Genomic DNA, 12,844 nt, shown 5'->3' with positions numbered 1-12,844 from the left:
ATCCCTAGGAAGGTCTTTTGTTTTCTCTGCTTTGGTTTCCTAATAGCCTGCTCAGTCTTTAGCCCGTGTGTCTGTACGCTCCCCTCATACGGTGTAAGCCTCTCAATCTCCTCGCTTCCATCTCCTCCTTCTCTGCCGCTCACACTCCTACTGAGTGCCCTCGGGGCTCTAGACTTGGCACATCACTGTGTAGGCTGATCCCGTCAGCAGCATGTAAGTCCTGTTTCATATCTTCCAAACCCTAACCCCAACCATAAAAACCCTTCTAAAGAACCAAAGAAGACTGCCAACTGCAGTCTGAGGGAAGGCACAGAGCTCTGTGGTATAGCGGTTGCCTGGAATGAACAAAGCCCTGAATGGAGTATACCAGAATTGGAAAACGCAAGCGCACACACACACACAATTGAGTTGAATCCTTTTATCTAAGTTCAAAGTTCAGTAGGTGTTCTTCAAAGAAAAGCTTCAGACATGCTCAGTATGACATTTATTGGAAATGATACATACATCAACGAAGATCAGAGTAAGCATCATTTGACATAATATTATCCTAATATCCATGCTATCTTCTTACATAACAAAAAAAAAAAAAAAAAAATCCCAAGATGTCCCTGACTCCGGTATCAAAGGGCGAACTTTAATAGTCTAGAAATATCTCTCTATAAATATAAATCATAACATCTAAAATAACCTTCGTTGTTTTTAAGTCGGGTTCAAAAGTCCTGGGAAAGCTCTTAAAATAATAAGTACTTCACACAGCTGTGGAGGTTAGAAGGGCTGGGGCCGCAGCTCAGTGGTGGAATCCTCTCCCAGCATGGAGGAGAACAAAGTTCCATCTCCAGTGCCGCAAAATATTAATAACAAAAGCTTGAAGCTAAGTGCAACAAAGCTCGGACAGAGGGAAATCCTCTACTGTGGGGCACACAAAGTAGCTGAAATGCTGGGCAGAAAACTCAGCCGCTCTGCATTTCCAACATGGCTAAGAGTCAGCGCTAACAGATGTGCGGCTCAACGCAGAAAGCAGGCCATCTCGCCAACTTTTGGGCACTGGTACATAATGGCAAATCCCTCCTTCAGGAGCAGGGATCGGCATAAGTTTTCTGAAACTTATGCTCATCTCTCCACTCCCATAACAGGCGTGTCACTTTAAAAAACATTCTGATTTGCTGAGGATGGGGTGCACCACTTTGCTTGGTTCGGCTAAGGTGCACTGGCCAAAGTTTCTCTTTCCCAGTCTACCTCACCTCCTTTACCAGCAGCGGCTTCAAGGGTCTTTGGCTCTTCAAAGTTTCTCATCGCACAATGTCTGTGTAGCTTCACGGCTCACAAACAGCTCTCCACCCCCCCCCACACACACACACACACTGTCACGTGGTTCTCGCAGCCTGTGAGGTAGGAAGGCAGGGGTCATGACCCAGAGCTGAAAGCTAAGGAGCTTGAGTTAGGTCCCTTGGTCACATCTACACCGCAGAATCAAAACTAAAGCACAAATCCAGCTCCCGGGTCTCCCCACTGTCTAGGGACGAGACCCCTGCCCTTGTCACACGCCATCCCGCCTTCAAGGGTCTCAGACAGCCCCGTTGAGAACTGGATGAGTCCGCATTCGATAGATGATGACTGCAGTGGCCGGGCACAGGAACAAGGAGGTCATGATGACAATGGTAGCCAGGATGATAAGGACTATGGCCCAAATGTCCAGGATGTGCTTGGGAAGCGGGACATCCACAGGGGATTGGCTGAGAGCATCCATGTTGGCCCTGGAATGGACAGGAAACAGAAGTCAATTTTGTGTGCCCTCTTCCCACCTCTCTCCTGGGAATCAGACTTGCTGGGCTCCTTAGTGGTAATGATAATGGCATCATTTGCTGAGGCGTTCTATTACCAAGCATGTGCAGAACACTTTTTAAATATTTATTTGTATTACGTGTGTGTGTGTGTGTGTGTGTGTGTGTGTGTGTGTGTGTGCGTGTGTGTGCTCATATGAGTGTCTGCGAAGACCAAAAGGGGCTGTCAGGTCCCCTGCAGCTGGAGTCATAACTGGTTATGAGCCGCCTGACCTGTGTGCAGTGTCCCCTGCAAGAGCGGCAAGTGCTCCTAACCACAGAGCCACCTCTCCCGTCCCTTACGCAGGACACTGTATGTCCATTAACTCATTCTGCCCTCACATCAACCACCAACCCAATGAGGAGGGATCCCAATAACTGTTCATTTTTTGTTTCTTAGCCTTTACCTCCAGTTATTCCCATTTTACAACAGAAATCAAAGTCATGTACATGTCACTAATTTGGCCTAGGAAGTAAGCCCAGATGGATGGAACACTCATTCTTACTGTTTAAATTACTAGTCTGTTTCCCTCATCTATAAAACAATAATTCACTGGTTTTGGTTTTCGCTTATTTGGGTGGGGGCGGGGCAGGGAGCATATGTGTACAAATGCACATGAACACGTATGTTCTATGTGCGAAGGACATAGGACAACCCTGAGTGTCATTCCTCTGGTGTTAGCCATCTTGATTCGGGATGGGTTTTTTTTTTTTTCCATTAATTCATTTACTTATTCATTTTACATCCTGATCACTGCCCCCTTCCTAGTCCCCCCCCCCACATAGTCCCCTCTCCTCCCCCCTCCTTCCTCTTCTCTTCTGAGAGGGTTAGACACACACACACACACACACACACACACACACACATATCCCCCAACTCTGACTCATCAAGTCTCTGCAGGATTAGGTGCATCCTCTCTTAGGGTGTTTTTTTTAAATACATGGCCATATTTTTTTATTGGACAAGAAGTATAAAAGAAAGCCCCTATACTGGCCCTTTTCAAGGCATCTTCTTGTTCCACAGGGTTAAGGAAGACAAAGTGTTTGGAAACACCCAGGTGACACCAGGATTTGTATACTGTGATGGTCCCCTCACAACCTCCATCTCAACAGAACATAGTGGTGTGCTATGCTCTGGATCCCCGGGGCAGGAAAAGCAGCACTTCCATTTCTGTTTCTGAAAACTGTTGACAGACACGTGGTAATAGAGAAACACAAGCAAGAAAGTTGGCACACCCAGTACTGTAGTACAGATGGCCAACTGCACATCTGTAATCATTCTGACCAGCCCCAACCAGCTCCAACTACCAGTACACAGTGCAGTTTCTGGGTCAGGGTCTCTCATTGGAACCTAGGGCTTGCAGACTCAGCTTGGCAAGCCAGCTAGCAAGCTCCAGGGACTTGCCTGCCTCTGGCTCCCTGGCCCTAGGATTACAAGCAGGAACCACTACACCCAGCTTTTACACAGGTACTGGGGATTGGACTCAGGTCCTTTTGTTTGTGGCAAACAAATGAGGCAGCTCCCCAGCTCTCCTGATAAAACAACTCCCTCTTTTCCAAAGAAAGTCTGCCTACTTAACTTACTCCTGTGAGTTGTTGGGACATCCACCTAAACACAGGGACAGAGATTTGACTTAGGGGTTGGCATAGCAAATCTCCATGGCCACATTTGGGGATATGCAAGTGACCCAGACTGGTCTACCAAATTCTTCTCCAGTATTTTTATGTCCAAGCTCTTGGGAAAGGGCCAGGATGGCTACGTTGAAAGGCTGTATATCTGGAAAGGGCATGGCAGCCTTGTTCACAGGTAGAGCATCTGTCTTAGAGTTAAACACAGGTAGAGCCTTGGTGGTTATCACCTGATATCACTTGATAGTGAGCACCTGAACCCTGCCAAGTGTGATGCCATCTGCAACCCTAGACATGACAAACATATAAGCCAATAATTTCTAGATTCTGCTTAAACCAATGTCCATTTGGTATCCTTTTCAGCTTAAAAAAAAAAAAAAAAAAGTTTAACATCGGTATAATACCAGAGCTTGAGAAGATAAGGCAAAAAAGATCAGGATAGCCTGGGCTACATTAGCAAGATCCTGCCAAAAACTAATTGAATTCAGACAGATAAGGATACAAACCAGTTGTTCTCAGACTTGGTTCACAATGTTCTTAGTGTCTTGGTAGGATTTCTTTACTTTTTTTTTTTTTTTTTTTTTTTCAAAGCACCACAGGCCAAAGAAGTATCTTGCATTTCCATGTACTAAGTAGTTAAGCTCAAACAATTTAATAAGTATTTCTGTCTTAACAGGTTATTATGCGTGTACCAGTTGAGCACTGTGCATGGGTATAGGTATGTATGTGCCTATGAGTGCAGGTGTCCTCAGATGCCAGAGGTGTTGGTTCAGGGAATCGAACTCTGGTCATCTGGAAGATCACTATGTGCTATCAACTGCTGAGCCATCTCTCTAGCCCCTGTGAGACTTTTTCAACGTTTGGATATATCTAGACAACGTCATCTTCTTCTTCTAGTCTATATTAATTTTTGTCCAGTACTAATGATATCAAGGCAATCATCAGAAATGGCTGCATAAAATACTATTTCCAAATACAATGTAGCAAGTTAAATGTCTGAGAGATTCCAAGCATACTATTTCTGTCAAACCATGTTGATGATAAGGACGGGAAGGCAACAATTGACAAATGAGACCTCATGGGACGCCTGCAGTGGGGAACTGAGGAGAGAGACAGCCTACAGAATGGGAGAAGACCCATGCCAGTCATCAATTTGACAAAGGGTTAATATCTAGAATACATAAGGAACTCAAGAAAAAAGTAAACAGGAAGAAAACACATGATAAGTCAAAAATGGCCTGTGGGACTGGACAGAGTTCTTAAAGGGAAAATACGATGGCCAATAAATATTTTTAAGTGGTAAATATTCATACACATCAGGGAAGGACAAACTATCTCTACTTTGGGATGCCTTCTCATCCCAGTTAGAACAGCTATTATGGAGAGAGAGAGAGAGAGAGAGAGAGAGAGAGAGAGAGAGACAGAGAGACAGAGAGACAGAGAGAGACAGAGAGAGACAGAGAGAGACAGAGAGAGACAGAGAGAGAGAGAGGAGGAGGAGGGGGGGAGGAGAGGAGGGGAGGAGGAGAGGAGAGGGAGGAGAGAGAGAGAGGAGAGGAGGAGAGGAGGAGAGGAGGAGAGGGAGAGAGAGACAGAGAGAGAGAGGAGAGGAGAGGAGGAGAGGAGGAGAGGGAGAGAGAGAGAGAGAGAGAGAGAGAGAGAATGAATATGGATGTTGGGAGGATGAGTATGTATGGGAGAGTCCCTTACTCACTGATAGTAAAAGTCTAAACTTGTGTGGCCACCATGGAAATCAGCCTGAAGGCTTCTATGATAGATGGATGGATAGATAGATAGATAGATAGATAGACAGACAGATAGACAGACAGACAGATAAGAGGCAAATTAAAGAATTACAATGCAAATAAATAAATAGAGACCAGCTTGATCTACATAATGAATCCCAGGCCAGCCAGGGATACACAGGGAGAGAATATCTTTTAAAAAGACAAACCTACCATATGACCCAGCTCTACCACTCCAGGGCATATGTACAAAGGATTCTGTAACCAACCACAGAGATTCTTGCACATCATCCATGTTTGCTGCTGTGCCACACTCATAACAAGGAACTGGAACCAGCCTAAATCTCCATCATCTGATAAAAGGTTAATAATTATACAGTACATATACACATTGGAATTGCATTCAATGTTTTCAAAACAAACAAAATTATGGCATGTGCTGGAATAAATGTGAAACCAGGAGATATTACACTAAGTGGGTTAACCAAGGCTCAGAAAGACACTGTATTCTCTCAGCATACACTCTCTCAATATGAAGATCCTAGCTTCCAATTTTTACACATTTGCACGTATGTGGAGGTAAGTATATGTAGAGAACAAGAAAGGAGCCTGTGGAAGGGGTAAACCAAGGCTTTAAGGGCAAGGCTGACAGAACACGTGTGACGTGAAAGCGGACAGAGGAATGCTGGGGGTGAAATGTCAGTGTTTAGGCAAGAAAGGGGCAGGGGTGAGGCACAGTGGGAAGACCATCCCACCTGAATTTCCCTTCCCTAACCACTAGCTTTTCATTCCTAATGCCTTTAACTCAGTGGCCCTTGTTAGCACTCTAAGGTATTACCCAGCATGCCCAGGACTGGTACAGTACCCAACATAGATGTACAGGCAAGCTTCTGCATTATCTGCCGTAGCAATGGCTACAACTAGAGGGCCCATTAATAACAAGATTGAATGAGGAATGCGTTATGGTTTAGATTTAGGTTGGGTGTGTCCTCCGAGGATCCCTGTGTTAATCTAATCTCCATTTCAAGAAATCCAGAAGGCAGAAAGTTAATTCAGCTGTGGTGTTTTGAAGTGGAGCCCTTGGAAGCGAGACCGACACGAAAGGAACCCAAATTCGAGGCCGGCCTAAGTTACACAGAGACATTATCTGAGGGGGGTGGGAGAAAGAGGGAGAGGGAGAAGGGGGAGGGGGATGGAGAGATAAGGAAGGGGAGGGAGGAAATAATCCGACATTGACAAACCCCAAAATACTTTTAAGATTTGCATTTTTATTTTATTGTGTTAAGTGTTTTGTCTGTTCAGATTTTGTACACTGAGTAGTTAGGAAGTAAGAACATGGCCATGGAGAATATTTTTAGAGTAATCCATCCAAAGAAAAGGTTAACAGTGGTCACCTTTTGGTAGAGTTCACCAGCAATACAAGATGCTTTTGCTTTTGTTTTTATGTGCTATTAGGCCATTTGAATTTTCTGAACATAAGCATGTATTGTAATCTCTTTATCTTGACTGAACAGAGGGAAAATAGAATTGGAGGGGAAGTTCTTTCTGGTTGGAAAAGGATAACTACATGTATGATTATTAAATAAAAATCAAGCTATGAGACTAGATCAGGAGTTGCCAAATGTTATACACTACGGACAGTAAGAATGACCGTGGGATACAACAACAAAAACACTGTTTTCTGGGCCTTAACCCTGACTTACTGAGAGAGTCAAAAATGGCTGGGGACAGCTGGCCCTGTCACCCAGCTGATCTGAATACACAGCCAGGATGGGGAGGCCCTGGACTCAACAGGCTCCAGGATCTCAGACCTTTTCTAGAGCTAGGATTTGAGAACTGGTGCCTGGGTGCTCTGAGGTCAGAGACTGCTCAGATTTGATGATGGGGCAGCCTCTGGCAAGGGGCCCAGCACCAGGACTGTCAGAATGGGGCCTGCAGAGCAGGGAGACGCATAGGCTGCTTGACTCAGCCATAGAGATGGAGTCTCAGAAGCCTGAGTCACAGGAGACATACACTGTTCAAGACACATGGGGGCGGAAGAAATCATTCTGTGGTCTCCTGATTGCATCAACAGCCAGCCTGCCTTAAGCCAGAGGAACCCCACTGAAGTCTTCCAGTAAGCCCGTTAACATCAAACAGTCTCCGGAACGTCAAATGCCAGGAATACAACTTCCCTGGCTAACTCTTCATAAGCAAACCCTGTCACTTACAGTAAAGCAGGCTTTGGGGCTCATCCACAACAGGAAATCGTGGAATATGAAAGCTGGAGCCAGTCCTGTTTCACAGAGGGTAAGACATAGGAGGTCTTCAGCACTTTCCCTCCTACCCCTTCTGAAGTAAGCATTAAAGCCCACTCCATGGAAGAAAATCCATGCCTGGTACTGTACACTCAGTCAAACACACACTTTAACCATACCCCTGCCAAAACTAAGCAAGTACAAAAATAAGAAAAAAAAAGATAGATATAGATATAGATATAGATTTAGATATAGATATAGATATAGATATAGATATAGATATAGATATAGATATAGATATAGATATCCTGGATCCGAGACCATACCAGTACTACTCTGGCGTAAGTGAAAATTCCGGGTTTTGTGTATATGCAAGTACATGGACACACATACATGTGTATGTGGGGGCAGTGTGCATGAGCCACCACGTGTGCATTTAGAGACAAGAGGCCATGTCCTATGCCCTCCTCTGTCTCTCTCTCTCTCTCTGCATTATTTTTTTCTTAAAACAAGTTCTCTCACTAAAACTGGAGCTCACAATTTTAACTAGACTGTCTGGCCAGCAACCTCCCAGCTCCTCCTGTATCCACCTCCTGGCTCTGGGATTAAAGGCACGAAATGCCACAAACAACTTTTTTTAACCTGGGTGCTAGGGATATGAACCCAGACCCTCAGGCTTTTGTGGCAAGTGCTTTAACCAATGAACCGTCTCCCTAGCACAAATGAGACTGTTTTTAAATCTCAAAGTGTGGGCTGGGGACAAGGCTTAGCTGAAGTGCTTATCTTGAATGAACAAAGCACTATTTGATCCCAGCACTGCATAAACTGGGCACAGAGGAGACTGCCTGTAACCAAACACTAAGGAGGTGGAGATGGGAGGGTCAGAAGTTCCAGGTCATCCTACACAACAACAAACTAAAAGACTAAAAGCCGGCCTGGATTACATGAAACACTATCTCAAAACAAAAACAAAGTAACAGAACAAAAGGAAAACTGGAGTGTGGAAACAGATCAGAGAAAACACTTCAGTAAAAGACAGAAAAAAGGATGGGCAACTTGAGTTCCTGTCCCTCCTCCACTGCAGGGTTGAATCAACAGGAGACTCTGAACACCGAAGGTTTCCATTCCCCTCATAGGCACAGTATAAATTAAGAGTAACACTAAAACAAAACACAAAACTGACATGATCTAAAATTAAAGTTTTGCCAGGCAGTGGTGGCACATGCCTTTAATCCCAGCACTTGGGAGGCAGAGGCAGGTGAATTTCTGAGTTCAAGGCCAGCCTGGTCTACAGAGTGAGTTCCAGGACAGCCAGGACTACACAGAGAAACCCTGTCTCAAAAAAACAAAAACAAAAAAAATTAAAGTTTTTCCCCTTCTAATAAAACCCCTGCCATGTTCTTCCTGAGCCTCTGGGTACATTTCAGTCTTCTCTGTCCTTGAGTGTGGGGTCCTTCAGCAGCCTGTTTCTCCCCAGGTAACAGACTCTAAATAAGATGAAAGAAAATGTTTGTCCCCTGGAAAAGAGCTAAACAGATCATGTTCAGTGTCTTTAATTGCATGCTAGAAAAACTTGAAGAAAAGCAGGCCCTCAGCCTCTGTGGCTGGCTTCTGTCTGACCTCACTTTAACATCTGGGTGCACTGGTTCCTTATGACTACATAAAAATGTGTATCTTGGCACATCTAATGAATAGCAATAGATCAATCTCCTTATCACCCACTTCGCAGACAAACAGCATGCAATTTGTGATGAATGGCTCTCGTTGGGATTCAGCCCAAACCATTGACGTCACAAGTGTAATCCTACAACTGATAAATAAATATGAAGTTTCTATGACTACATGCAGTAAACAGCAGTCAGTCTCAACTGCTGTCATTTTTGAACTAGCAAACTTGATTTACCTCACTAGTGAACAATAAACTTCAACATGCATTCCAGAGCTGGGCACTCAAGAAATGGCATGAACCGGCCAGGCATAGCGGCACACACCTGCCATGCCAGCACTCTGGAGACAGAGGCTGGATGGAGGATTAGAAATTCAAAGTCAGTCTAGGATACGATGTTTCAGAAACCCAGAAGGTAAGCATGGGATTCAGTGCTGATTGGGACTCTGAACACCACCCCTCTTCTGATAACGTACCTGGTAGCCCGAGACCCCTACCTACACTCACTGTGCACACACACCTTCAATGATGTACCTGGCAACCCGTTTTCAACCTCGGATTCCTACCTGCATCAAGCTACACACACAATGGACGGCGGAGTGTGATTCTCTTTTCTTTAACAACCATCCAATTGGGACAATTTGCATCTAAACATATTCCCAGTACACCTAAGTAAGAACACAGAAGGGCTGATCTAGCCTGAACTGGTTTGGGCGCACGTTCACTCTTTCAGTCACCTCTGCACCTGTGTCCAGTTTGCTGCTAAGCCCATATATTGGATTTTCACTCCTAACAATGTGGTTCCAGTATTTTGATTTGGTTCTATAAGAAAATCTAGTGTGCTCTTTCTCTTTCATGTTCTCTGGCACACTTACAATCTTGAATTTTAAAACACATAGTAGAGAGTATTGTTAGTGCGTTTCGTAGAGCCCAGGCCCGCCTGGAGTGCAGGCAGGCAAAACCGTTCTTGAATACCCGCCTTTGTCTCCCAAGTGCTGGCTGACAGGCATGCTGCCATGCCTGAAACAGCTGCCTGTTTTCTGTTGTGGTGCTAGCTTTGTTCTTGCTGTACTGTCTCTTTTGCCTTTCTGGCCATTTTGGTTTTATGCTGGATATTTAAGCTTACCATGTGTGATGCTCTAGCCCCCAAGAAGATGCATTTGTTTGGGCCAGTTTCCTGGAGATGCTTGAAATCCTGATTAGCAGGAATTTGATTCTAGGGACTATGCTAATTCACAGAGGCCACGGTCTCTGGGAGGCTTGCCGGACTTCCAGCTCGCTCTCGGCCCCAAGGGCTCAGGTTCCAGTCCGGAGGCCCTGGCCCCTGTCTGTCTAGGCAGTCTTGGCTCTGCTCTGGCTCCCTGCTCCCTTCCCCTCCCACTCTGCCTGAAGCACTTCTCTCTCTCCACTTTCCATGAGGGAAAATGCAGACCCTAATGCCAAGCTCCGGGTAACTCCTTCTTTTGTTCATCTGAGCTGATTCCTCCCTGCCTCTCTAGTTGTATTTAGAAAAGGTTGTTTACTCATCAGAACTGGAACTCTTGATGGTTTTAGGCTGTACATCTCTTAGAGAAGGCGTTTGGTCAAAAACAGTAAGAATCTACCCTGCACTGGGAAGAGAGAGCTGGGACTGACCTAGACCGGCTTGCACTGGCTTGTTCGCTGGGCTGTATGGATTCTGGAAGTAGCTTTAGTATAGTGCAGAGGACAGGAGTGGGGACCAATGTGGGGACTCTGCTAACTTCTAAGTATATTTATCCTACTTGCACACTCTGGAACAAGGAAAACAACCGTAGGATGAGTCTAGGGACCCACTGGACCTACTGTGAGTCAGACATCAGCCAAAACTCCATTAATCATCTGACTTCCATAAGCCCCTACTTTAACTGGAAGGCCACACAATGCTTCCTGGGGTCTCCTGGAATCACTGTTAATTCTGAACCAAGATTCAATAGACCCCAGATTATTTCTTTTTCCCCAGTGTACAGTTACCTTGTAAAAGGCTATAGGTCTTTCTGGGGAAGGACTGGAGAAAGGCTAACAGTAAAACTTTTAGGTGCCTTAGCAAAGTCCTCCTTCATACTTCTGAGTTCTAAGATCCCTGCCTGGTTAACCTCTCTGGTTTCCACCGCAGTAAACGAATATATCCCGTGTAGAATTTTGGGAAACTTTTGTTAATGTATGGGCCAAGCCTGGATAGAACTCAATGTTTGCATTCACTAAGCCAATACAAACACTATATAAACTTGCCACAGTATTTTTTTTTAACAAATACAATTTGTTACATGAGTACAAGTTTTACAATTGTGTGTTTGAGAAGTCTGAAGGGAAACCTCACTCATCCATACTTCTTGAGGTAAAAGAATCACAGTAGCCAAATGTATTATCTCAGAGACAGCATTTAAAAATATACTTTTGATGGTCTATCTATGTACCACGATTGTGCCTGGCGTCTGTGGAGCCCAGAAGAGGACATTAGATCCCCTCAAACTAAAGTTAGATTTTACTATGGGATACCCCCAGTGATGTAATAGTGGCACCTTTATCTTTGGGGTAACCAACAGTGTCTAATTGGACTTAAAAACCACTCAATAGAATGGAATTTATGCCTGATACTGTAAACTTAGCCAACTACAGATTAGAGAGTTCTCTATTCTCCAATTCAGTGTATCAGTTCATACAGTAAAGCCCTAGAGATCCCAGGAAGATAAGTAAAATGAGGTGCATTATAAAGAAGCTGATGAAATTTTTAAAAAGAGTTTTCTTCAAATGAGAAACAACTGACTGTGACTTTGTCACAGAAAGAACAATACTTAAAAACAGAATGAGTCTTTAAATAGGTGAAAAAAAAAATAACTCCTAAGAATTACGGTGAAGCAGGATATTTCCAGACAAAGATACATAAATAAAATATTCAACAGCAATAACGAACAGCAAAAGAAACCAAAGTAATGCACTTTGATTTTCTGACACTGTCTCGAAAAGAAAACAAGAAAAATGGTGTTAGATATGGCTTTAATCAAAGATAAATGTCATCTTCGGATAGCCATTAAAAAAATAATAAAAGTATTTGAGGGGGAGGGCAGAAAGAACTTTGTTTTTCTCTTTCCCAAACAGTGTTAGAAAATCAAAGAGCAGACTTCCAGGCAAAAATCAGGATGGCAAATTCCTTAAGGATAAATTCATAGAATGGGAAGTTACAACACAACTCTCTCAATCAATGACAAAACAAAGGAATTCTTAAATAACTATGGATACAGATGTCTTAAGTTAACGACTTTCTATAATATATTAGTTCAAACAGGAAAATAAGGTACTGTTCAGCTGCATAGTGTCTGCTTGGCATGCATGCAGCCTAGGTTCCATCCCTAGCACACAAAGAAAGGGGAGGAGACTGGAAGGAAGAGGGAAGAAGCAAGGGGAAAAGGCAGGAAGAAGGAGAGGGACAATAACTGAATAATTACATTAGAATACAAGAAAACACAATATATACAACTATAAATAAGATGTTGCTACAAGGTAATCGTCCCATAGAGAATTCTAAGTTGATCTCCATGAATTCTATCTGCTAATTGTATCCCAATTACGCAGCAATGTGACCTAAGGTCCCATCAGCATCACTGATGTGTGCAATTCTGTCCTTGCTATTTCAGCCCTTTGGCTCTTGTCCCAGATGCAAATAAAGTTAATGAAGACAATAAATAGGTAAACCTAGAAGGTTATTCATTCTCATTTAACTAAGGTTCT

The 12,844-nt window shown here is 43.9% G+C and overlaps 1 protein-coding gene across 7 annotated transcripts in view; it reads right to left on the bottom strand.

Annotated features, from left to right (window-relative positions):
• Positions 1-469: 469 nt before the first annotated feature.
• Positions 470-12,844, bottom strand: part of Smim3 (small integral membrane protein 3) — a 55,199-nt gene continuing 42,824 nt past the window's right edge. For 6 of the 7 annotated variants that reach the window (XM_076912604.1, XM_076912605.1, XM_076912606.1 and 3 more), the window contains one exon: positions 470-1,754. In XM_076912604.1, coding sequence (XP_076768719.1) covers positions 1,565-1,754 — 190 coding nt within the window. In that variant the 3' untranslated portion in view covers positions 470-1,564. Of the gene's footprint in view, positions 1,755-5,407; positions 6,313-12,844 lie in introns of those variants that run through there. The other variant, XM_034518696.2, reaches the window with a different exon arrangement.

This window comes from Arvicanthis niloticus, chromosome 14, assembly GCF_011762505.2.
Source record: "Arvicanthis niloticus isolate mArvNil1 chromosome 14, mArvNil1.pat.X, whole genome shotgun sequence".
Lineage (NCBI taxonomy): Eukaryota > Metazoa > Chordata > Mammalia > Rodentia > Muridae > Arvicanthis > Arvicanthis niloticus.
Note: the sequence above shows the minus strand (reverse complement) of the source record. Positions and strands in the feature narration are given on the sequence as shown.